Source organism: Ambystoma mexicanum, chromosome 2p, assembly GCF_040938575.1.
Source record: "Ambystoma mexicanum isolate Mex_15411 chromosome 2p, UKY_AmexF1_1, whole genome shotgun sequence".
Classification (NCBI taxonomy): domain Eukaryota; kingdom Metazoa; phylum Chordata; class Amphibia; order Caudata; family Ambystomatidae; genus Ambystoma; species Ambystoma mexicanum.
In genome coordinates, this window is record NC_090923.1 from 463,039,833 (window position 1) to 463,062,829 (window position 22,997).

The following is a 22,997-nucleotide window of genomic DNA, read 5'->3' on the forward strand; positions in this document are numbered from 1 at the left end:
GCCTGACACTGAATATGCTTTCATGTTATGCTTCCTGTTAAATTATGAAGGTATAAAAATAAGACAAATGCATTACAAAAAAGATTGCATCACTAAACCGTGAGAACTTTTAATGTAATTTAAAATGCAAACATGTTCTTCTTAAAAGGTCGATTTAAATCATGTTTTTTGTCAAACAAATTTAAATTCTTAACATTCTGTTAGGTGGGTTTAAATTAATTACTGGATTTAAAATATATTTACAGAGCCCTGTAACACGGGTCATCCAGGAGCCCTTTCCACTGAAGAAAAGGATGGGAGGACGAGCAGCAGAGGTTTAAACATAGTTGATGCAAGCGTAATTCTTTTTCATTGCGAAAGAATAATTTATGCCCGCCACAATGCGACATTTTATAATTAATTTTCCTAAGCTTTACCGATACATGTTTAAAAATGTCTGATTTATCAGATGCCACCCGTAATACAAAAAGTTATATTTTCAATAACTGAAAAGAAGGCATTTTCAACTTAACTGAGCACCAGACAATATAAGACTGTCAGGTACCGATTTTTGCTTCGAACATGTACGTTAAAGGATAAGGAATTTAAAATGCTGCCCGTGAACGAAACCACTTTTCATACACAAATGTGATCTTTTTTCAAAAGGGTAATACAACAGTACATTTACATAAACTAATCCAAACAATCTATGCATTTAACAATGGCAAACCTCACACAGACTGCCTATTGTTGGTTTACATCTTGGAGTTCTTTATGTTGGCTTGTAACGCTGCTCCGGCTGTCAAAGGTTTGACTTGGACTCTAAATAAATGGTTACAGCAGTGCTGTGCAGCAATATTGGACTTCTTTGCAAAAGAAAACCTGCTGTGTATGAATTCAAAAGCTATTAATTTTTCAGTCACAAATATTCATGCCCATTTCTTTTAATAAAGAAACACTGTGCAGAGCAACTGAGAGATAATGTTGACTAGGGGCACAGACATTTCAATAGAGCCTTTAAAAATAAGTTTCGTAGGAGGTCCCTGTGAAAGCTATAATTTAACAGAATCGAAAAACTGTATAATGCCAATCATAAAATAAAACTATTCTCTTGTTCATACACTCCTACTGGTGTGTTAACTTTGGTTCTTATGGTGTCCCCTATTGGCATTTACATGGCTCGTGTGTCCATAGAAAGTGTCCAATAAGCAGTAACTAAAGCTGGCTGGATTAGTAAGCAATGGCCCAGGGCCCACGTTATGAGACCCGGTGCCGTTACTGGACAATCCAGCCAGCCACAGTGGGTACTGCGATTCACATCCAGGGTTAAGCCCCAAGGTGCTAACAGAAGTTTTTTAAAAAAAAAAAAGAATAAGGAAAGCAGACCCGTGCAGTGCGTGTGTGTGTGTGTGTGTGTGTGTGTGTGTGTCGCACAGATGGTAGTCACCGGGCTGGAAGCAATGCCAGACTGGCAGATCTATGGTTTGAGAAGTGGTGCAGGAGGCTGTGCCAGGAGACTATCAGATGGGGAAAGAAAGAGAGAGAGAGGGGGGGGGAGAGAGAGAGAGAGAAAGGGAGAGAAATGGAGAGAGCGAGAGAGAAAGAGAGAGGGAGAGGGAGAGAGCGCAGGTGGTGGAGGGAACTGTGGCATGGCTGATGGAGGCAGACTCGTTGATAAATGTGCTGGCCTGAGAGGGGAACACAGGTTTACATACATACTGAGATTCAGAAAACATTAATGCACTCCCAATTCATTGGCACCATCTCCCCGGTTGATAGTCCTAGGGATTACTAACTAATCCCGATGTGCAATACTCTCCCATCAGATTGATGCTCCAATTACAATCCAATTACAATCTCAAATCAACATTAAGACAGTTCAGGACCTGAGAAGCTAGCAGTCCGGAGTCCCCATAGGAAAAAAGTGTTTGCCATAATTGTATGATGCACAGAATGCCAAATAACACTTCAACTGAGTGCCGCCTTGGCACATATCATTTTAAGTTTGTGTCCGTCACCATCAAAAAGCAGGGATTTGGTAAACTTTCATGAGAAAAACAGCTACTTACAGGCACAATTGAAATAATCATCATCGAATTTGATATTAATAAATGAATCTTTTTTGTGATCCCCGTTTCAAATGTGGGCATATTATATGTCCAACTGGCTCCCAGTCAAAAGATCTTGTCCAATATATAAAACATGAAATACATTTTAAATAATATTATGTGTTTTACACACACACACACACACCCGCCACCCCACCCCCCCCAGATTCAGATCTTATAAATGAAATTACCAGGCTCTGTTTTATTCCAAATGCATTTTCACTGACCCACCTTTATTGATCGCATATACACATTTCATAAACATAGGTTATGAAATGTTATAAGCGCATTCATATTCATCATCCACCATACCAACTCTGTGAACCAAAGTAAGTAGGGCCTTACCTCTGACTCGCTTGTCTGTTTCCTAATGGTCTAACCATCTAACTCACCCCCACACTCTCCGCCTCACATCGTTAATGGTTGTGTGTCTGCCACTAACTATTGCTACAACTTTCAAACGATCGTTGCTATCTACTCCCACACCCCACCCAGCGTCTACCCAGAAACTGTTGTACAGTGCAGTAATCACGTCACTGCCATCATTCTTGTAACCACTTCACTCTACATTACTTCTACACCCATTGATACCAATGTATCCCCTTTCCTCTCAGGGTGAGGCTTTCCCGGTTGCACCGATGTTCCACGGACCCACTGTCCCCATCATGGCTGTATCAACTTGAACCCAGAAAGCAGGGCTTGTAATTTATAGTGACACACCGGAGTACTTAATCCTGCAATACTGCACACTCTCTCTCTACACTACAGTCAGATTACCTCCCTTGTGCCGATCCTTTGGCCTATGCAACATGTTAGCTTGCACCTACATAACATCTACTGCGCCTCCCTCAGCTTGAGGTGGGGCCTGCCCAGACCATTTATGCACACCTACTTTGTCTCATATGCTTGATTGCACGCTTGCAGTAAGTAGCCCACCATACCATGAGACAAGGCTTTGCTAGTCTGTGTTCCCACACCTATTTTGTCTCATATGCTTGTATGCATGCCTGATGTTGCCCCGTACCATGAGGTGAGTTCTGCCAGTCTGTGTTCTCGCACCTATTTTGTCTCATACGCTTGTTTGCTTGCCTGAAGTAGCGCCCTGTACCACGAGGCGAGGCTTTGCCGGTCTGCGTTCTCACACTGATTTTGTCCCATATGCTTGTTTGCACACTTGTAGTAGCCCCTCGTAACATGAGGTGAGATTTGACAAAGAGTGTGTCTACCACCCACCATTACACTAACCCATATGCTTTCTTGTACTTTATGAACTGTACTATGAACTTTCTGGAACTAGTGCCTAGATACCTCAAGGTTTTGTGTGTCAATATACATGCTAAAATAAAATGGAAGACATAAGAGTGTTGTGCCAAAAAATCGAATTCCTATGTGTAAAGAAATGATAGAAAGGACAAGGAAAACTACTTAAAAATACTCAGACACTACATCCAAATTATTGCATCAACATGCATGTTTCAACCTAATTAAAAATACATATAGGGATTTTCATCAGGATGCAGGATCCTTCAAGAACGAACTTTTATTTTGTTTATTGATTGGAATCGTTGCGCAGTTCCGTGATGGAAACCACTTGGGTGAAAAGAATCTGTGGCAAAGTTAGATGCGGGCAACTGTCGGAAAAATAGGGATTTCTTATAGCAACAAAAAGGAACCTCATGGCGAGAGATGAAAAGCCAATGATGACACAAATGTGATGAAGTTGTATGAAGCAAAACCCCTAGGAGGCCAGCATTTTTACAGAAAATGGGTGCTTTGACATACAATGAATTTTACAATCTCTCAAAGCAAGTCAAATAATGGATAAGCCCAATGTAGAAACAAGGTTTCTTGCACATTTGGGAAAACAATCCCAATCTGTAAATTGTCGATTCATGAGGTATCAAGAGTCCTGATGAGGATCCCCATGTATTGTTTTAAGGGAGGTTGATAGATGCAATAAATTGGATGTAGTGTCTTTGGGTATTATAAGGAGTTTTCTTCTTCCTTTCTATAATTTCTTTGCACGCAGGAAATCCATGTTTAGGCACAGCATTCATGAGCACACCCCCCTGGTCTTCCCCATGAATATGAATTATAACGTTTGATAATCCATTTTTTATAAAAATCATATATGGCATGAATGAAGGTGAGCAAGTGAAAATAAAGTTAGGGTACAAGAAAATAACCAGTATGTTTATCATATGGGAATGTGCACTGAGGGTTTATCTTCATGTAGCCTTGGAGTGCAGATATTGTAAGTGGTTCCATAATGGTATGAATACCGTACTCGCGTAAAACTGTGAAAGTTACAGACCTGCCAAACTTAACAGGTTTTCTTATGGTTGAAGCCCATCTCGTCTTTCACTTTACTAAAACTACGAACATTAACATTTCTTAAAAAATATTAAAGAATTATCTTCAAGTAGAAATGATCAAACACAACCTTTAATGCTACAAGTGTACATAACGTAATGCTTAATGTCCTATATCAAAGGAATGCATTTTGTTCCAGGCATTTGTATAATACAAATGGGACGTGTGTAGCCATATTTGCACAACTGTTCACTGGATACCAGTCACAATGAATCTGGTCTCCATATGGGATGCTTAAGTTATATGGAAAATACTGAGAAACGAAATATACACAACCACTGCTATGCTGGAGTTTTGCGTATTAAGCACAGCTCTCTAAATTGACAGCACTCCGCTTTCACAAAGTGCCTCACAGAAACACTCATGAACATATCACCACCACATCATAGGCTCCAGGCTGAGGCATAGCTCTCAGGAGCACAAAAACACTTCATATACATCAGCATCTGCTGAAAAAAAGATGCATGTTGTGCAGGGTCTAGTTGAGACTGGGTTGTGGAAAGGGAGTACGATTAAGAACATACAATGGGACCCTAATTGGTAAAACAGCATACAATAGATGTGCAAAACATTACACACCTTTACAAAGTAAGGCATGTACCTTCAGGAGATCGGGATATCAGGATTTGCCCAGAATAAGATGGTTTTGGTCATGTTCAGAGAGTAGGAGTAGAACCCCAGTGTTCAGGCACAAAGCTTGGTTACTAGACTACATCTCCTTTTACAAGTTACACCACCACAAACCAAGGGATAGACATTTCGCTACTTAAATATTCTGCATATTTTCTTTAAATTTGATAGGCACAGTTACACCATTCTGAGCTAATGTACTTGACTGTGTAATGTCCAGACTTCCACTTAGACGGTTTATATAAAGAACCCTGAATTTTCAAGTCTATCCAGCTTTTGTTTTGTGAAAATGGATTTACACAAAGCATGTATTTGCTGACAAGAAAGAGGTCATGTATAAACCAGATTAATAAAATACACTGACATTTTGCAACCCATTTCCAAATGTGGCTTCTAATGCATGCATTTCAAGTAATATGGCGCAAAACGTTTGTAAAACTTCATCAAATGTTAAGACAGTACTTTCTCAGTGAAAGACAAACCAAAGGTGGTATTGGTTCTACATTGCACAGAGCAGTACTTACCGGTTGTGGAGTAACTTTTGGTTCCGTGGACTTCACATGTAAATGCGTCATCATCGCTTGCAGCCGCTCTTTGTCTTTCGAAAGCTGATAAAACAATGAATCAGTTAACTATTCATACTGAAATAAATTTGGCAAGAATGTACCCACTAGATGACGTGTTTTCATGCCATACAACCACACCCTTATTTACTGCGGACTGCTGTAAAGTTAGATCTATGCAACTGTTGTAGTTTGTTGGCCTGCATGTCGAAATATCCATATTTGAATTACATGGAGGAGAATCTCCCTGCCCAGGAATGTGTCCAGCTTTGGTCACAATCCCACCAGATTTTCAGGACAACGACAATGAAAAGAATTTCTAGTAGAGCTCAATGCATGCAAACTTAACTCATGTGGATATCCTGAAAAACCGTTACAATTGTGTGTGGCTTTGGAAAAACCCGTGAAGCAAGTGGTCCTCTCTGTGATGCGAGGAAACTCAACACAGTAGATGCATGGAAGAGCAAGAACCAACGCATTCTTTGAAAACACTTAAGTTTCTGAAGAGAACATCCCTCTCACATTTGTGCAGTTATAGAAAAAGACAATTAGCAGGACAAAATAGTAAACAAGAAAAGTATAATTTTGGGACTTAGAAATATTAAATAAAAACAAACTGCTACAAAGGCTACACTGACCAAAGGGTGAAATAGAATTTGCAAAGTACATAATATATGAAATGCTGAAAATTCATTAACGCATTTTGCTAATGGATAGTTAGCGATCAAGATAAACTTCTACTGAAATCCACCCATTCATAGTAAAATCAAACTGTACAATAATTCTTCATACAATGCGGGCGGAAATGCTCATTCAAAACACTTCCCTGAGATTTACAAACTGGCTGTGCCAGCTCAGTAGAATATGAATTAAACGTATTGTCCACACCAAGTGAATCATTCACAACCGTGCAAGGTTTTCAACTAGGCCTTCACTGACGAGAAAACCATTGGATTCATAAAATGACAATTCTACAGAAAGGGTGTAAACCCACATGACCTGGAAACATGACCTGGAAACATTCTGGGCATGATTCACAGAACTTTATCCTATGGGATTGCACCATTATAAAACCCTGCTGTGAATCAGGCCCTGTGGCTGTAGTAAAGAGGGTTGTGGGTGCTGTGTTAGAGAAGAGGTGGAGGATGCAGCACAGAGGAAGAGATCAATAAAGCGCTCCCATGGAAAGTAGGAAAATGCAGGACAAAAGGTAGAGGTGGTCATGTAGTGCTACGTGTGTCCAATAGTAAAGAGGACGATGTAGTGCAAATGGTAAGGAGTGGATAAAAAGTCAAGTAAAAGGTGCTGGATACAGTGCAGAAGTAGCAGGTAGTACACAGGGCACTCGGGCAGATGTTCTGCATAAGGTCTTAATGAACCTTAGGTGGCAGGATGAGTGCCAGAAAAAGCAAGACTGGTAGAGTGCTAAGGAAGAGTCAAATGTGAAGGACGGCAAGTTGAATGTAGTAGGAGGGCTAGATGGCCCTTCTGTGCCAAGCATGATGATGTGGTGCACTGCTAAGGTGACTTGTCATTTACCAGTCAAGTTATTTCAATGGAGGCTGCAAAACAATGTCACTCTTGTCTGTTAAAGAGGACTCTAAATTACCTGGATGCCTATATTGCTCTTAACCATTTAAATGAAAGCTAGCAACCAGCTAATCCTAGAAGTTGGTAAATGAAGATTATTGGTCAATATGAGTCAACTCCCCTTTTCTGGGCAAGACCGCTCTAATCACCTGGACGCAGACATGACAGTGGTGGATTATGCTTGCTGTGTTTTGGATAAACATATTTAAATTGGATATGAAAATCACAAAACATTGCACACTCAACTGAGGCTCGTGGAAAGGTGGAACTTTAATATTTAATATCGCTCCTCGTTGCAGTGTCCACGTTTCTCTTAAACCATACCCGATGTGTGGACAGTAATTAATGGACCAATGCACCAGGGTAAACTATACTGCAGGATGTTCTCCCTTGCATTCACTGCAATTGTCTTGAGGATATTCTACAGGAGTCATTCATTGTTCCGGCATAGGTCAGAACACTTGAGGACCGAACTGAGAAATGCAGGTGGGGAAGTAGGGGCATCTTCAGAAAAGAAGACCATTATCTCGGGAGGATAGACCAGGGGCAACGTGCTTGCCTTGGAAGCAAGACGACATGGAGCACCACAGGTTCGATCCCCGGGTACGTGCTTAGAAATCTCCTGGTATTAAGCGCGTTATGAATAACCTATCAGATCATATCTGAGAAGCATGCTTAAATATTATTCAAGCACCGTCCCTATAAACAAAAGGATAGAAATGTGCAAAGAAATAGATGCTGTTGGGAGGTGCGTTTCACTGGAGGCAAATAAAGTGGATGTGACAACCACTAATGATTCAGAAGTCAACACTTCAAAATATGTGGCCTTGGAAAGAGACAGTCCAATGTTAATAGTGATATGCTCTTCCGAATTTCAGAGATCTAGGAAATAGCATTCTGAAGGTATGCAATTACAAAAGGAACCACAAACAAGCAAAGCAGTAATTCTTTCCAGGTGCTGATCCACTATCAAGGGTTTTATGGAAATGTCAAAACTATAGCAGAAAACGGATAGATTTCTGCCCAAAATAACTAAGAAGCCTTTTGTCATTGACAATGGTATTGATTTATCAGAGTTCTGACCTGTCTTACGTAAACTCCACAGAGGTATGCAATTTTGAAAGTTTAGTGGTTAAACAAAAGCAACTAGTATAGTTGAAGCCTTCTCTTTTTTTGTCTATGGCCTAATTAATTGCGTTCTGTAGGACAAGTGTCATTAGAGACAACAGGAGGATAGGCTATTTCTTTAGATTTTCATATGGGGCAATTTGGGTGCCATCAGGACAAAGGGGATTTAACCAGGTTAAAGTAGGATCAATGTAATGACAAGACCTTGGATTGCTCAGGTGATCTAATTTCTAGTAATTTGTGATTTTACTTATTTATTTCAGCCTTATAAGGCGCCAACTGTGAACAGGTCTCTAAATAGCACCTAAGCTAAATTTGATCAAAACAAGAGTAGCACTGGGGCAGATTGGAACTTTCCCATTCCCATAACCAATAAACTCAATCATGTGTGCCACCATTTAAAGTGTTGCCTGGATGAGTTAGTAAGTGGAACGATCATCTGAATTTTTTGCTAAATGTTACATGAAGAATTTTTCTAGCGAATGCAAGTAAAATGTGCAGTTTCCATCAATTTATCTTATTCCCAAAGGGGGCCTCGAGGATGGAGAAGCATTTAAAATCACTCTTCCTACACTCGTAAGGTTGCATGAAAATGATGGTACCACCTTTGGTTTGGGGCAGACCTTTCACCAAATTATAAAACGGAACTACGATTTCATTTAAGCAATCAGGTTCTACAAAGAACAAATCACCACTCCCTCAGCCCCCTATATTAAGCACAAAGAAATGGTCTATTCTAATCTGCCTTCTATAAATGTCTCACATTGAATAGATCACCTCACCACGTGGACTAAACCTGTGGAATTTGGAATATCATTCGTATATGGGAATTATATTTATGCACGTTTTATCAAGCTCTTCTTGCAGTTTCCTCAGAAGGAACAGATACACCGTGTTTAATGTAGAACATATTACAAAATCAATCTTAAATTCAGATTTCGAGATTTTAGACATGGCAAAATGTGGTTGGCTTTTCATTTTGACGTATGCACTGCCATACATAGAAAATCCAGCTTTGAATAGTGCTGCTGCTATAAACAAGAAGGAATGGGGGCAATCCCAGTGATGCTAAGTGGCAAGGAAAGCTGAAAACTACAAAGACAGATTCAAAGATCCAAATTTCATTATTACCTTCCCATCCATCAGCTAAAATATTGCGATAAAGTCACCTTGGCTTGCCGGGTCAGTACTGTGAGAAAGCCATCATCAGTTGTACATCAACCGACGTACAGAATCTCGAAATGGAGACTATTTATTGCATTGCTAGAAATGGTATTTTCTTGAACCTGCACTCTTAATGGAAGAAAGTTCTAATGTGCAAAAACGTTAAAAGTGGGCTTCGGATAAGAAATAGCTCTGCTCAATGGCTAAGCAACTGAAAAGAGCATAAACTCACCTTGTACTTGTATCGCACACAATAGTCATTTAAGTTAATCGCACACAATAGTCATTTAAGTTAATCTTATTATTCTGTGCCTTATTTAAGGAAACTATGGAGTTCTCCAGACATTCAGCATCCAGACGAGAAAGACAGACTAATACTTAACTTTCCAGACTCCAGATTGCCTTTAGAAATGACTCCAGTTTCCACTCCCTTGTTTACAGTGTTTTCAATGCTGCACAACAGACACATCTGTGTAAGTGTTGATATTAGGTCTCCCGATTCGAGTGTTCTAATCCACGATGGATTTTACAGACCTGGCATAGATGTATTACTGACTGAACTCCTGAACTATGGTCTATACCAATTTGCAAGGAGTACATAGTTTTTGTATCCCTTTAAAATGGAACAGTCTTATTTATGCCAGCATTCAAGATATGTGTATAGTGAGTCATCTACTCTCTAAAGGGTTTGTTTTAGAAACGTGCTTTGCACAGGACGCTCACCCACGGAAAGATAAAGTGCATTTGTTTCCAATACTTTAGTGCAAGAGCCTGGCCTCTTACAATTTCCCAGAGTATCTGCTCCATACCAGTTTCCACGTGCTTATAAATGGCATCCAATCAGATAAGTGGAAGACTAACCTGGTCAACAAATGTCTCCACCCAAGAAAATAGGAAAGCAATCTAAAACCCAGGCATATCTGGGACAGACCAGCCCCATTAAACAGCAGGTTCATCTTTAGACTGACCAACTCTTCCTACTGTGCTACTTAGCGAGCTTGAACAGGTCGGTCTTTGAAATAAGGAAGACACTTGAAATTCACTGTACACATTTCAAAAGAAGCCAGTGATTTATTGAAAATCAACATGGTACATTACTACACATTCTAAGAAATCCATGAAACAATTGAAGGTAAATCCCGAGACCGAAGACGGTGTGTTCTACATAAAGACTGGAAGCACAAATTGAGGCAAAATAGGCGCATCTCCATGGTGTTCACAGGGTAATGCATCTGCACCTGCCCAAGAAGGCCCATACAAGATAAGCAAGTTGCATGCTCACATCAGAAGACTGCCGAGAACCTGTGGTCACAGTCTTAAATTCCAGAATGATTCTGCCCTTCATTTGAGTTCGATATTCCAGCTGCTTGGGCCGGGAGGATAGCTCGGGGGCAACATGCTCGCCTGGGAATCAAGACGACTTGGAGCAAAACAGATTCGATTCCGGGTCCGTGCTTAGAAATCTCTGGGTATTAGGCATGTTACAAATAGCCAATTATAAAATTACAAATTACTGAGTTCAGTAGTAAATTATTGTATTTTACTGATACTTACAATCAAGAGGAATACGACATGAAATGTGATAATACACCAAACTCTATAGGCAGCACACAAATTTGACCTGAAGTGGGGATGTTATTTTTCTTATCAAGTCAAGAAACATAAGGAGAACTTGACGGCATAGCTCCTACAAAAATGTAAACCAATGTACAAAGGTTAAGATTTAAATCTTAACAGATAGTAGCACCACCGCCAACAGCCATCACTTAACCCTATACAAAATGCATGATATATTGTTCTAGTATGGGCAACAGACCTGTGAGGACGAACAGAATCGGACAGCATATTACAAATTCAAAAGTATTTTTTCAAAATAAAGTAGCACAGAAAGCACCAAAATGCCTGCTATTTTTGCAAAAGGTATTTTATGGCACAACTGTTGAGCGTCGACGATTTCCATTCCCAGGCAGACTACGTTGTGCGAGCACAATCTGCTCCAAAGAGAATCATGTATTTAGACTGTATGGATGGAGGTCAGCCGGGGTGGCAGAGTCGACAAGGATTAACAGGAATATGATTAATAAAGGGGGGTTAGGACACAGAAAAGAGATTGAAGGAGCCAAGCAGTGACTACTTAGCTCAGGAGAACAATGGCGTGTACCAACATTGTATAGTACCTGAGGGCAATGGTCTGGTGTGTGCTCGTAAAACTATAGCTACTGCACAGTGAAGGTTTTAGAGACCGGAGCATTCAAAAAAAAATAACCATTTTTGAAGACTGAACCCAAAAACATAAGTGGAAACGGATCTATAAAACATTTTGATTTGTTAAGAAGGCGATACCTATCCCACATAGGAAACGCACACAACCATAGAACTTCATTAACCGCTGCCTTGCACACTCGTGAATAAATATCTGCAGTCATGAACAGAAGATCAAGGTTTCATTACTACCTGTATGGTTACTGCATGTTACATGGCATGTATAAATGCAGGAACTATTTTTACGTCAAGGTCGCAATGCACAATTTTCTTGTCAATGGGCCAGTCAAAGAATCAAAAATGAGTGCAAGCCAGTAGCTAAAGACATTTGTCGTAAGACCTTGTGAAGAATACCACATAATACCGATAAATGTCTGAAGGATATTGGAGCATGACAGTAGTGGCAATACTAATCCATCCTGTCAATTTCCATGTCAACATTTAAAAACAAAGTATTAACTGTAGAAATAACAAAGTAGATGCCCCATTCGCAATCCTGATAGAATCAACCAGCGACCCGGCATGATGCATTTTTTTCTAAACAGAACAGATTGGAAAATACTCAATGTTCCGAAGCATTTGATAGAGACTATGTTCATGAATGGACTTTGATTTTATACTGTAAATTGAAACATCTTATTCATGAAAAACGGGAAATAAAAATGACAAATATGGACAGATTTAAGATACAGTGAAAAGGCAAAAAGTGAACTTTAATATAATGAAAAGAAAAGTCATTAAGAGACGCATTATTCCATCGAAAAACAAAAACTTTCAGTACGTTTTATGGATTTTCTGCTGAGCGTATTTGAAGATGTAAATGACTTAACTCAGTAAAATTCCAAATGTAATTATCTCCTGTACTTCGCCCTGGGCTTTCCATATATCTCTTCATTCCGGCCTTGCATACAAAGCAGGTTTCTCATCGCTGGTTAGCTACATTATGCTCAACGTTGTTTTAATTTCTCCTCCGTATTAACCTTATGACTATGCAGACACACGCTGTCACCCGATCTAGAAGGGCAAGTATGACTGAATCATAAATGCCTTTCAAAATTGTAAATTGAGTTTCACAAATGGAATTCAACATTCAAGCAGCAGATATATTATGACCGGGAGTCTGGTTGTGGTCTGGGTATTACATACATAAACACATCATCCAAACATTTATTTAGACGTCAACATATTGCGTTTGTAGTTTAATTATATTTGTTAAAATCATATATGTAAATTGAAAGATTTGCCTTACAAAGTACCCTTATAAATAAATAAGTTAATACAACTATCCAATTGCTTTCAAAAGGAAAAAGAACATTAAATAGGGGATTTGTTGCAGTCAGCAACTTTTGGCATAGACTATGAAGGCAAGTGTGAAACCACAGCATGGTTTCTGGCCATGTGTGAAGGATTAAGGTTTCAAAAAGAAGGCCCCCGAGCATGCGAGCTATAGTAGTATGCCACACCTGCACCCTCTAGTCACAAGGGGCAGGGTGGCATTGGAAAGAGCCCCCGTCCATCAGCCACGCCACTAAATAAAAGGTTTGTGAGGGGCGCTTGAAGTGCTATGTCAGCTGCATAGTACACAAATCCACGAGGGGAAAGGATGCAACATTGAAAGAGAACCTCTGCAAATCCTGATAAGCATAACTGCTGTCCTGTTGGGTTCTACAGAGTGAGATGTTACCAAAGAACAACTTCACTATTCGTACCCTCGGAGCTAGAAGCGGCGATTTAAATGGACTCTTTTCCTTCCTCTTGCTCCACCACTCAATGACTTTTGGTTTTGCACATAAGAGGTTTTTATTCAGTTGCCATCCAGTGCAAACCCAGCTTTATTCAAGGAGAATGCTGCAGTCATGGTGCGAGGTTTTTGGAACCTGGGCATCATTGGTTCGGTTCTTCACAGAATTCCATCCCCCTAAAGGATCTTGCACAAATTATGTTCTTTATGTGCGTAAAATTAAGTGAAATAGTCTGATGGAAAGGCATGTTTTTATACATTTCAAGCAATGTATTCCTTGTATATAACAAAGCCCTTTTAAAAACAGTGATGTTTGCACATGCGCAATTCTGCATCTCTGCTCATTTCTGTTCCATAATTTCCAGCTAGTGCCAAGTAAAATAGATGTGATATACTCAAGAACCCACAGGAGTGAAAAGCACATTAATATGATCATTAACACTTGAAAGGACTGTGTAGCATGGTCCCATTATCTTGAAAACCAGGAATTGGGTTTCAATAAGGAGCATCAGAAAAGGTGATTTTTTTTGTTTTGTAAACGCCCATTGACATGTTGTACCTACAGGAGCGAGTTTGTTAAAATTGTTACTTTCCTTCACTGTAACTGTCAAGACCCGCACACATTATGGTCAAAAGTGCTTTTTTGATGCCATGGCATACCATTGTTTACCAATGAGAGGGAGATTAAAATATACAGAATGGGATTGGAAAATAAAACATGCAAGGAAAGCGTAGTTGTTCATCAAATTAATTGGCTTCTAGAGGGATGCAGAATTGGCATTGAGATATTTGTGGCCCCAGAAGAGGTACGGTCATGACACAGGTGAATTAGATTTTCTCTGCGCGATCATGATTTAGAAACAACAAATAATGGAGAAAAAAAAAGTTTGATCCTTGCCCCACAATTTGCGAGCGAGAAACGTCTCTCTATATGGCGTAAAAACGTACGTACCAAATATGTATAGTGCTGCCAATATTCCTTAATCAACATTCTCAAAAGCAAAACATTACAAATCAAGTGCATTTTTAATACTGCCATGGAAAAATCCTAAACCACAAAGAATGCACACACTATCCATCATCTAAAACAGTAAGTGTGAGACACGCTTATTTAAGGCTAGCATGCAGGTTGGGGGGGGGGCGAGTACAATTAGTCCATCTCAAACCTGGAATGGTTTTAGTTCAGACCCTAAATCAACCCCCTCACCCTTTCATGGAACCAGTATCGAAACAGATGTTTTGTTGGATGCACCTCTTCCATTTTCATTGCTAGTTGGATGCCTTTTAGTGATATTTAACCAGGAACTTGCCATCCCACTGGGAAATATCTGGATGGATTGTTGGATTGATAGAGTTAGCACAGCTATACAACACAGGGTCTCTGTTCACTTGTGATGGCCGAGTGACAGTTCTGCACTTCAGATCTAAAGGACAACAACGAGTTAAAGTACCAAATATATGGGGAATTACCACCGGGAAGCCAAACCAAACTATGCAAACCATAGAACTAATGCACCCGCCACGTTTGTGCTTTTTGAGGTACCAGATTAGGCCCACTCTGAGACTGCTATAAATGTCCTCGACACAGACCAGGTGCCAATAAGATGGATCTCCAATATTTTAGATCATTAATAGCAGCTATTCAATTATCCTGTTAATTTAGTCAAAGCGGCTTCTCACAATCAAATCGATCTATGACTGTAAGGCCACATGTTCAAATAGACATGCACGATTATTTTCGTCACACTCAGCAACAATACAAATCCATGCGAGAGGAAACAAAAAGGTCTTGGAGAATCCTCAAGATCTTGGACCCAAATATAATACTCTTCAGTTCCATAAGGGGCCTTATGATGGTTTACTGCTGCATATTCCGTTAGTATAGAAAGAATTGGCAGGTTGGTGATCAACCTACAATTTCCTTTGAAGCCAAGGGGATTTGTCTCTTCAGCAGTGATGAAACAAAACACATCTGAGGTTACAGTGGCAAAGCCCCCCAGAATATACTGAAGCTGATCAAAAGTATTAGGCCTTCTGAAGAGAATGAAAGAAGCTGCCAAAGCCGGCAACCTGGAATTGAATTTAAACCTGCATTAGTGGGTTTCAGTCATTGAATCGGGTTGGAAATTGTGGCCGAGTCTGTTGGTTGGACAGTTGAATGCTGCTGGTCATCATGGGCATACAATTTGGACTAGCCACTGGCTAGTGATATTAGACTTTTGGCGAGTAGGACATGATGTGCTGTATGTATCGAACTGAGCTGGTGAGTGCCATTTTTATGGCTGACTATTTTCGAGTTTCTTGAATTTGTACCCCCTTTGGTTTTAGGTAGCTACCCCCAGAAGTGGAGCATGAGACCATTCATGAGCAAATTACTGTTAGTGGAAAAGATTGTATTCCAGAAAGAAAAAAAGTTGAGCAACGCACTTGAGAAAGTGGAGTACATTAAAAGCAAGAGGCACAGTTTCAAAATGCATTACTTTGTTGTGTTTTTCACCCATCCGTACAATATGCCTTTGTCCTTCGGCTTGCACACTGCTGGTTTCTGTAAGAACAGGAACATTGGCACCCGTTGTCTTTGGGCTCTTAATGATCACTTGATGGTGGACCATCCCTCAAATGAATGATCCAATAATAAGGAATCTTTACATGTTGAAGATTGAGCTGGAAATCAATACCATCCTTATGTATTTTGCATGCTATGGATTTTCTGTGGGTCTTTGGCATTTTACCTTCTCGGCAAGGAGCAACCCGAGACTGAGTTATCTTTGCCTGACAAAGCAAAATCAGTTTGAAACGCCAATAATTGTGAATATACCTAGTGTTATCCATTCAGTACATCTATGCTACGATTGTAAGAATGTCATAGAGCTTGTCAGTGATGGAAGAAAGAAATAGAATACAGAAGGCTAGCCGACTTACATTTTTCCAATCTCCTTGGTAATTGTATTACACAAACAGTATTAATATGGCAACATTTCTGCTCTGAAGTGTGTTTTCATTTTAGGTTGGATTCATTTCTATATTAGAAGAGATAATCTAATAACTAACCCCACAATTAAAATAAAGGGGTCCATCATTGTGACTTGCTTTTGAAACAAAGTCATCACACTTGTTCTGTTCATATAGGTTTTAAAATTCGGGCGAATATATAAAACAGACCATACAAATTGTCATACTTTAGGGACACAGAAGAACATTTTTAGGACATATCATCAGTGATCAATTACCAGAGATCAGAGGGGGCTGAACCAATTCCGGCAAGACAGTCTTGTAAAGATGAAAAGGGAACCAATCATTTTATTCATCAGACATTGGTAGTGCTTTTAATATTCTGATTGGTGTCGCTATGCTTTCCGGTTACTGGTATTCGAGCATGTTCATCTGGAGCTATCCAGATGTAGAACCTAGACACCATGTGTGGGACAATCATAAAAAGGACTTGAATGCATCAGTTATTTTTCCTAGCCATTTTTTGGCCCAGAGGATGCAGCGGTTAGACTGTTCTCTAGAGATCGCTTAATACCAGCGAGTGCTTTCTAAGCGCGGGATCAGGATTTTAAGCTGTCTTGCGCTGCGTTGTCTCGTTTCCAAGACAAACACATTGCCCCTGGGCTATCCTTCCTTCACAGGGGAAGTGGTTCCTCAAAGCAACCAGATAATTAAGATATACTATGAACAAAGTAATCACCACCCTGTGGGTTCATAGAAGGAGAGGGGATGGAAGGGGAATGCCCAGGAGAAATAAGAAAAACGGTAGCATGGTGCAGTGTAAAGAGGACAAAGGTGATCCATTATAAAGCCAGTTATATTTTCAAATGGGCCACCAATGGCGCCTTCCACACACCAGTAGGTCAGGTAGGTTGCATGTGGCATGGTATGTAATATTTTAAAAACACCTACATAATCGTTTTAAGTGCAAATAAATAGAGCAGAAGAACAAGTTACTCTCTTACCTGGTAACGTTCTTTCAATGGGATGGTCTGACGATGTATTCCATATCTATGACAGTAATCACCACAGCTGTGCTGCTTCGGAAAATCGTTCGGTGTCTGCGTCCTGCGTCGTTGACGTCGATACGCTGCCCTCGAGGACCTCCTCCGATGGCCGATGTCACTAGATGTTATAAGTAGGACGCACGACGCCCGTAGCCTCAGTTGTAGTTTTTTCCCCAGAAAGTGTGGCACCAGTCTTCGGCCATTCTGTCCACACAAAGCCTTGCGGAAACGTAAGATGCAATCGCATAAGAAATTCTGTAGTGGGGAAGGCAGGGAGGGAGCGATATGGAATACGTAGTCGGACCATCCCATCGAAAGAATGTTACCAGGTAAGAGAGTAACTTGTTCTTCGAGGGGATTGGGTCCTCCGACGTATTCCATATCTATGACAGACTCCCAAAGCAGTACCAATGCAAGGAGGTCGGAAAAGAATTTAGAAAAAGAAATTTAGAATGCCCAATCAAATTGTGGAGCAAAGGATCGCCTTGCCAAAGGCCAGATCCTGCCCACGGATGGAATCGAGGGAGTAGTGACGTACAAAAGTATGGACTGAAGCCCAGGTGGCTGCATCACAGATGTTACAAATAGGAACACCCCTCTGTAGGGCAGTAGAGGCATCCATACCCCTGGTAGAATGGGCCCACAAGCCGACTGGTGGGTCCTTACCCACCAAGAGGTAACATTCTGAAATAGCCAAAATAATCCGGCGAGACAAAGTCTGCTTAGTCACAGCTTGTCCCAAACGCTTTCCAGCGTAACCAATGAAGAGTTGATCGTCCACTCTGACCCGGGACATGCGTGAAATATAAAAGCTTAAAGCTCTCCTAGGAACGAGCCTATGGAGCCTCTCATCTTCCTTACCTGGATGTGGAGGAGGATGAAATGCCGGAAGAACAACCTTCTGGCCTAAATGAAATTCCGACAACACCTTCGGAAGAAAGGAAGGATGAACTCTAAGGAAAACCCTGTCCTTCCGAAATACAGTGAAGGGTGGCTTAACTGAAAGTGCCTGTAACTCACTCACTTTGCGAGCGGAAGTGACCGCAAACAAAAATACAGTTTTAAGAGTTAACAGTCCCAAAGGGCATGAATGCAAAGGCTCAAACGGAGCACCTGGAAAGGTGACGGAGGGAACACATTAGTGAGCCCTTTTAGAAACTGAGAAATTAAAGGATTTTAAAATAAGAACACTCTTCAGACGAGCGCTTAAATATGGACAGCGCCGCCAGGTAACCATTAACCATACCCATTTGCAAGCCCCTGTGGGCTAAAGAAAGCAAAAAAGACAGAACCACAGGAATGTCACAAGCAAAAGGATCCACATTCTTAACCCTGCACCAGTCGCAGAACTTTCGCCAACAGCAACGATACCGGGACTTACTTGCGGGCCTTCTGGCTGAAAGCAACACCTCTATCACGTCTTCAGGGAGGTCCCAATCCTTACACCTCAACCTTTCAGAAACCAAGTGTGAAGGTTGAGGGATCTGACCTCTGGATGGAGAACCTGACCCCCCTCCCGTGAGAGGAGATCGTCTCGGTAGGGAAGACGACGTGGAGGGCAGATGGACAAATCTAGAAGGTCCGGGTACCACGCCCTCCGGGCCCACGCCTGAGCAATCGGGGTCATCCGGGAACCGAACATTTGCAACCTCCGCAGCACTTGCGGGATGACGGGGACTGGAGGAAACGCATACAGCAGTGGGAATAACCACTTCACCATGAACGTGTCCCCTAAGGCTCCTTTTGGAGGAAATTCCAGCGAGCAGAACCTTTCGCACTTCCGGTTGACACTGGAGGTAAAGATATCCATTTGAGGGGTCCCCCAAAGGGCGAAGATCTCCAGGAGAATCTCCTGAGCCAACTCCCACTTGTGAGAGATTGCGCTCTCCCTGCTCAGAGCGTCTGCCATCTCGTTTTCGTCTCCGGTCAGATGAACTGCCGAGATCGAAACTTCCTGCTGGATTGCCCAGAACCAGAGCTGCATCGCCTCCTTGCATAGAGGAAGTGACCCTGCCCCCCCTTTTTGTTGAGGTAGTGCATGGCCACTGTGTTATCCGTCAGGATCAGGACATTCTTTCCTCGCACAGTCGGCAGAAAAGCCTTCAGGGCAAGCCTCAGCTCCAACAGATTGATATGGAGTCTGGACTGCGACTGCGACCAACGACCGCTGACTGTCAACTCGTTGGCATGAGCTCCCCATCCCGTGAGGGATGCGTCCGTCACGATCGTCACCTCCGGCCAGGGAAGCCAAAAAGGAGCCCCCTTCATCAGATTGCCTTTCGATGGCCCACCGCAGAAGGTCCTGGGCGACCGATGACGGCACCTGAACCTGGTCTGACATCCTACCAGAGGACTGAGACCACTGGAGCTTGAGTGCCCACTGCAAAGATCTCATCCGCAACCTGGCCTCTGGCACCAGAAGAATGCAGGATGCCATGAGGCCGAGCAATTTCAAGAACTCGAACGCTGGGAGACTCTGGGCAAGCTGAAACTTGTGCACCATCTGCTGAATGTGATGAGCCCTCACCTGGGGAGGAAAGCACAGCCCCAGGGATGTGTCGAGCACTGCTCCGATGTAATGGAGCCTCTAAGTTAGCGTCAAATGGGACTTCTTTAAGTTGAGGGAGAAGCCCAGGTTGTGGAGGGAGTGGCAGGTGACGGACAGATGATCCAGGACTTGCTCTGGAGAGCGCGCCCTCATCAACCAATCATCCAGGTAGGGGTAGACGTGAATCCCCCCTTTCCCGAGATGCGCTGCCACCACTACCATGAGCTTGGTGAAGACCCTCAGGGCAGAGGTCAATCCGAACGGCAGGCCCCAAAACTGAAAGTGCGAGTCGTCAACCATGAACTTCAGGTACTTCTTGTGCTTTGGATGGATCAGCACATTAAAATAAGCGTCCATGAGGTCGAGAGACACCAACCAGTCCTGAAGTTGAAGGGCCTGGAGGACTTGAGAAAGAGTAACCATCTTGAACTTTTCCTTCCTGAGGAGTTTGTTCAAACCGTTCAAGTCCATGATGGGTCTCAAGCCCCAGTCTTTCTTGGAAATCAAAAAATAAGGGGAATAACATCCCTTGTTCCTCTCTGCTACAGGCACCAGTTCTACGGCGCCTTTCTCCAGCAGGGATTGAATTTCCTGTGCAAGGAGCGGATCCGGACTCTTCAAAGAGAGATTCCCCTGTGGATTGTCGTGAGGCCTCTGCCGGAAAGGAAGACAGTAGCCGTGGGCTATGATCTCCAGAACCCACAAATCTGAAGTAATGGCATGCCACTCTACAAGATGCTGCGCCAGCGTTCCCCCAACCGGCGAACCATGGGACATGGCCTCATGACTGAGCTGAAGTGACTGCAGTGTTGCCTGAGGGCAAAGAGGCAACTGCCCGAGCGGCCTTGGCACCTCGAGTACCTTGTTTTCCACCTTTGGCACTCCTACGGTGGCCCCTTTGACTGGCAGCTCCTCTCGCTTTACCAAAGGATGACTAATAACGAAAGGAACCTCCCCTCCATTGCTGTCCCCTAGGACGAAAAGGTGGAGGTTGTCGAACTGCAGCACCCAATGACTTTGCTGCAGCTTTGGAGGTCTGCAAACTCTCAAGGCTCTCGTCAGCCTTGCTGCCAAAAAGATGTTCACGTTCAAAGAGCATGTTGAGGAACCGGGCCTGCACATCAGGAGCAAACCCCGACTTCCGCAACCACGCAAACCTGCGTATTACGGTGCTTGCCACCATGGATCAGCTGACGCAATCTGCCATGTCCAAACCCGACTGAACGGCCTCACAAATGGCATCCTTGCCATTCTGGACCATAGCAAGGAAACCATCCCGTTCGTCCCCTTCGGGAATATGTTCAGCCGCTAAGGAAACACAGTTCCACAGAGTGTGCGTGAAATGAGACAAGGCACATACGGAGTTGACCGCCTGAAGCACCATACGCCCTGAAGAAAACACTTTCTTAGCCCAACCATCAAAATGCTTGTCGTCCCTATCAGGAGGGATGGTAGGATACGACGCCTGCTTTGCTGGGGCTGTAACCGCCTGCACCACCAAACTCTCCGAAGTGGGGTGCTTGGACAAGTAGCAGGGGTCGCTACTGGCTGGGCGGTATTTTCGCAGCAAAGACTTGCCCACTGCCGGGAGACTCTCCGGAGCAGTCCAAGCCACCGCCACCCTCCTCTGTAGAGCCATATGGAATGGCAGTTCCAGGTCAGTTGGTGGACCTTGGTCGAGGATATCCGTAAGGTCATCCTGAAGAAAATCCCCTGGGGAAGCAGACCACCCCAAGTACTCGGTAACCCTAGACATAAGGCACCGGTAAGAGGAGTCGGCATGAGTGCCAGGCTCAGGTCTACAAAACTCCACCTCCGGAGAGGTGTCCATACCACTAACGTCGTGAAGGGACTGACGCAGGTCCTCAATTTGGCTATGGCCTGAGAGAATCTCATCTGGCACCGTATCAGGAACCATGCCATCATCAGAGCCCTCATCCACCTCTGAAATGTACTCAAGATGGCGGTAAGAGGGCACAGAATGGGGAACAAAGCCATGCTTGACCTTGGCCAGAGCCTTTCTAGGGGGTTACACCGTGCCCCGGGGTACCCCCGTCAAAACAGCCTCAAAAGGCGGCGAGGGCGTTGAGTGAATCGGCGTTGATGCCGAACGTGGCGCCGACAGCATCGATGGCATTGACACAGGCCTCGAGGTCGGAGCCCCGAGCGTGTCCCTCGACAGCCTGGGCGCCGACGACTTCTTCGAAGGCGGAGCCTCAAAAGAGTTTGTCGACGACCTCGGCGCCACAGGCGTCGACGTCTTCCTCGAAGACATCACAGGTGCACACGGTCTCGAGCGTGTCGAGGACCGGGACCTGGAACGGGCATGACGAGAACGATTTCCCTTGTCCGAGCGGGACCTTTTCCCGTGAATCATGCCGACCACCCAAGCCCGAAGGCGTACGAGAGGTGTCTCTCGACCGATCACGACCAACCCCACTCAGAGGCGCGGACGGACCAGTACCCTGCGATTCAAGAATCGTTAGCATTTTCTTACCGAAGGAAGCCCATTCCTCCGGCGTTGCATGCTTGGTGGGATAAGCGACCCGCTGACGGGCAGAGTCCTCAGATGAGGACGGGGAAGGCGACCGATGACGGCGCTTCCAGGAGTACCTCAAAGAGGCAGAGGAGTGGTGGGACCTACTCCGGGACCGAGACCCACTGGACTTCCGACGACTAGAGGCAGAGAGTTGCCCCTCGATTCGTCCGTCGAAAGCCCTGCAGACCTCGACTTCCGTAGCTTGGACACCTTACCTACCGACAGTTTCTTCTTGCGCTCCCTCAAGGCTTTGGGCGGAAGCGACTGGCAGTCGACACAATCACCCGTGTCATGGGCCTCACTGAGGCACCAAAGGCAGGCATCGTGTGAGTCCGTCACCGACATCTTGGACCCACAGTCCCCACACTTCTTAA

The 22,997-nt window shown here is 43.2% G+C and overlaps 1 protein-coding gene across 18 annotated transcripts in view; it reads right to left on the reverse strand.

Annotated features, from left to right (window-relative positions):
• The window catches only part of FOXP1 (forkhead box P1), a 1,926,958-nt gene that overhangs the window by 59,131 nt on the left and 1,844,830 nt on the right, over positions 1–22,997 (reverse strand). For all 18 annotated transcript variants that reach the window (XM_069643824.1, XM_069643828.1, XM_069643826.1 and 15 more), the window contains one exon: positions 5,615–5,698. In XM_069643824.1, the coding sequence (XP_069499925.1) occupies positions 5,615–5,698 (84 nt within the window). The remainder of the gene's footprint in view (positions 1–5,614; positions 5,699–22,997) is intronic.